This window comes from Otolemur garnettii, unplaced genomic scaffold (genome assembly GCF_000181295.1).
Source record: "Otolemur garnettii isolate 467f Iridium unplaced genomic scaffold, OtoGar3 scaffold00003, whole genome shotgun sequence".
Classification (NCBI taxonomy): Eukaryota; Metazoa; Chordata; class Mammalia; order Primates; family Galagidae; genus Otolemur; species Otolemur garnettii.
Window position 1 is genome coordinate 34664547 of NW_003852398.1, and position 4232 is coordinate 34668778.

Sequence of the window (4232 nt, forward strand, 5' to 3'; positions counted from 1 at the left end):
TTTGTGTGGAGTTTGCGGCTCCGCACGGAGGCTGCTTGGGTTTCTCCGTTTGGCGCTCAGAGCTGCGGGTTTCAGCGAGTTTTCGCGGTGCCCATTCTGAGTCTTTTCATTGCTAATCAGTAGTGGATCACTTTGCCAAGCTGCAGGGAGAACAAAAGAATCGAAAAGGAGACGTTCGGCGCCCTGCCGCTTTGCTGCGAGCGGCTGCTTCTACCGTTCTCGCCGCCTTGGGGAAGCAGACTTTATAATCATCACTGGATTGTAAGTACCGGAGGCGAAGAGAGCTCACTGCGCCCCGCTTTCTGAATAACTTTGTTCCGGGAAAGTTTGTGGATTGGGAGTGTCTGCCGGGCCTTACGTTCTGTGCTGAAAATCGTTCGGCGGGAGCCGCCATTTGCTTTCCTGCGCTCTAGCTAGTTCTCTCTGCGTTGTCTGGCAGCGGCACCTAGAGGTTGGAACTTGGCATTGCATCTCATAGATTTAACGAACGTAACTGAGCCTTTGTGTCCGTTAAGGCTGTATTTAGTCACAGCATATTTAGCGAAAAGACTTGGGACTTAATTCAAAATTAAGACAATATAGACTCTTCTCTGTGTTCTATTTGGAACTCCTTGTAATTAGAAATTTCAATTTATAACAAGCTGATCTTTTGAACTGTTGCAGTAGCTGGAACTTTTTAGTGCAACAGGTGTTTAATAGAGGAGAACTGAGTCACAAAGAAGTTAAGATGAGTAAGAGCAAAGATGATGCTCCTCATGAACTAGAGAGCCAGTTTATCTTACGCCTACCTCCAGAATATGCCTCTACTGTGAGGAGGGCAGTGCAGTCTGGTCATGTCAACCTAAAGGACAGACTGACAATTGAATTACATCCTGATGGACGTCATGGAATCGTCAGAGTGGACCGAGTTCCATTGGCCTCAAAATTGGTAGATCTGCCCTGTGTTATGGAAAGTTTGAAAACCATTGATAAGAAAACCTTTTACAAGACAGCGGATGTCTGTCAGATGCTTGTGTGCTCAGTTGATGGTGATCTGTATCCTCCTGTGGAGGAACCAGTTGCCAGTGCTGATCCAAAGGCAAGTAAGAAAAAGGATAAGGATAAAGAGAAAAAGTTTGTCTGGAACCATGGTATTACTCTGCCTTTAAAAAATGTCAGAAAAAGAAGATTCCGGAAGACTGCAAAAAAGAAATATATTGAATCTCCAGATGTGGAAAAAGAAGTGAAACGGTTGCTGAGTACAGATGCTGAAGCTGTCAGTACTCGGTGGGAAATAATTGCTGAAGATGAAACAAAAGAAACAGAAAATCAAGGCCTTGATATCTCTTCTCCAGGAATGTCTGGTCACAGGCAGGGCCATGACTCATTAGAACATGATGAGCTGCGGGAGATATTCAATGACCTCAGCAGTAGCAGCGAAGATGAAGATGAGACACAGCATCAAGATGAAGAAGATATAAACATCATTGACACTGAGGAAGATCTGGAAAGACAGCTACAGGACAAGCTGAATGAATCAGATGAACATCACCAAGAAAGTGAAGGAACCAGTCAGCTGGTTATGGGGATTCAGAAACAGATTGACAACGTGAAAGGCAAGCTCCAAGAGACCCAGGACAGGGCAAAACGACAGGAGGATCTCATCATGAAAGTGGAAAATCTGGCTCTCAAGAACAGATTTCAGGCTGTGCTAGATGAGCTCAAACAAAAGGAAGATCGAGAAAAGGAGCAGCTCAGCTCTTTGCAAGAGGAGCTAGAATCACTCCTAGAGAAGTGAGGAGTTTTTATACTTAATTGTACAGTAGTTACACTGTACGATTTATGCAGTCCTTAGCCTGGTCACCCTTAGAAGAACCTTGGCTACATCATTTGGGCTGGATATTACGAGTTTGCTGTAGTTTCCATTGCCTTTACTGTTAGATACTCAGTTGAATTATCTCATTTGATTTTAATTTTGTTTTCAGCAAAATAATTTCATTTTGTTAGATGTTCATCCACAAGAAGTAGGATAGGATTGGTGGAATGCGTAGTTCTGTCAATCATAGCATCACTGTAGGACTTTGTTATTGTTTCTCTGTTTGCCAGAAGCTGCTGTTGCTGTAGTGATGCCATCTGAGAAAAGAAGAAAGAACCCAGTTTAAAAGTAGTAAAGCTAGTATGCATATGTTTTTCCATGCAATAGCTATTTTTTGAGCTATTCAAAGCAATTTCCCAAATGTAGAGATGTAAATCATTTCATAAAGTTGTTTCTAACATAATAAAAGCAGCTAATTTTGATCTCATAACGTATCTTGTTTTTTTGTAATTAGTGGGAGTCATATCATCTTAATGAGATGGTTCCTTGGAGTTTGATCCTGTTTTGCAGGTGTATGAAGAAGATGGAGGGGAGGGCGGCAAAAAATTGGGAAGTGTTACCTTTGCATTATATTAAGGTTCTGATCCATTTGCTGCAGTAGGAAGTTGGAAAATACTAAGTACAGAGCCCTTTTTAGACTGCCCTAATTGTATGAAGTTTTTTTTTTTTTTTTTTGCAGGTTTTGGCCGGGGCTGGGTTTTAACCTACCACCTCTGGCATATGGGGCTAGCGCCCTACTCCTTTGAGCCACAGGCCAGCCCTGTATGAAGATTTTATTTGTAACTTTTTTAATAAAGGCACTAAACTTACCTGCATAAAATAGTGGAATCAAAGCAGTGGCTATCAAGTACACTTTTACGGTTCAGATAAAACATTGCATTGGTTCAGATAAAGGTATTTCTAATTATCTTCAATTTAATTCCTTCATTAATAGTCTGAGAACTGAGGTGATTTATCCATTATCATTTTATCAAAGTTACAAAGTAAATCAGTACCATAGTCTAATACTTTAAAATTCTTTAGATAATTTTCAGATTCTTTAAATGTTTTATGCTCTAAAGATGATGTACACTGATGATATCTTGGAAAATTCATTACTGACAAATTTATAAAATGGGGAGTTGACATGAAATTTATTTGTGACTGGTTTATAAAAAATGGTTTGTTTGGAAATATTAGCCTCATGAAATGTTTAAAAGCCATTTAAATTTTCTATTGGACAGGAAACTGTTGAAATGTGGAAAAAAAATCAGTTTTCCAGACTTAAAGTCTACAATCATATGTGTTGATATTTAGAGACTTCACAAGGTTTATTTTTTCATATCTTTTTTTCAACATTTTTACAACTTTAAGATTTCATTTCAGAATATGAAAACTTAAGCAAGTTCCCCTTAAATACTTTGGCTTTGGATTGTTTAGTGCTTTTTTTCTTTCTTTTTTTTTGAGACAGTTTTACTTGGTTGCTCCAAGCTAGAGTGTAGTGAGGACAGCCAGCTGAAAGTCCTGGGTTCAAGCAGTCTTTGAGGTTTGCAAATAAAATAAGTTTTCCTGGGTAATTCTTGGTATTTTGCTGCACTTGGAAGACTGACACCTGAGAAGCTCTCACCATACATATCTGATGACTTTACAGTGGATCGTTTATCAGGTAATTTATTCTGAACAAGCTCTCAACACTAGTAATTGTTGGGTTCCATCAATATGGAAAAGAAAGATGCTGGATACACTCAACAAAATAGCTTACTGATCTCACTGTTTCTCTTTCACTTGTTAGCTCTATGCTGATTCTAAAATTCATATGTGTAAACCTAATCTCTGTACTTCACATTTAAATGTTTTCATTTGTGTCCTAGAAAGCATTCCTGGAAATGCCCCTCAGGCAACTCAACTCTAAATGTTAAAACCTCGTCTTCCTTTCTTAAAAACTTGCCTCTTCTTCATATTCTAGTGAATATAATGACAGTACCACTAACCCCAGCAGTTGAAGCTAGGAACTTGAGCCATAACTTTTGACTTTTCTTCTTCCCTTTGCTACTTCTGATTCTACTTCCTAAAAAGCTTTTCAGTTACTCTGCTTCATCCCCACTGCCATTGTCCTAGTTTAAGCCATTATTATTTCTTGCTTAGCAACTGGCAGTAGCTTCCTAACCAGCTTCTGTTTTTTTCTTTTCCTGATTTGTTTACTGGGCTTACCTAGAAAGTTCAACTGAGGCACCTAATTTAATTTTTTGATTTTGCCATCAAAGTGATCTTCCTAGACATATTTGATGTGTCAGTTCCATACTTAAAACCTTTCAGTTAGAATATCACTCCTCTTGAGATTTAGTTTATATTTCCTAAAAAGACACACAAGATTATGAGTATTCCATTTACCTTTTTA

General features: G+C 38.8%; 1 protein-coding gene across 1 annotated transcript; it reads left to right on the plus strand.

The window, feature by feature from the left end:
- TAF7 (TATA-box binding protein associated factor 7) lies at positions 1 to 2271 on the plus strand. Its single transcript, XM_023515769.1, has one exon. The coding sequence runs from the start codon at positions 728 to 730 to the stop codon at positions 1775 to 1777; it is 1050 nt and encodes a 349-aa protein (XP_023371537.1). The 5' UTR covers positions 1 to 727; the 3' UTR covers positions 1778 to 2271.
- The last annotated feature ends 1961 nt before the right edge of the window (positions 2272 to 4232 follow it).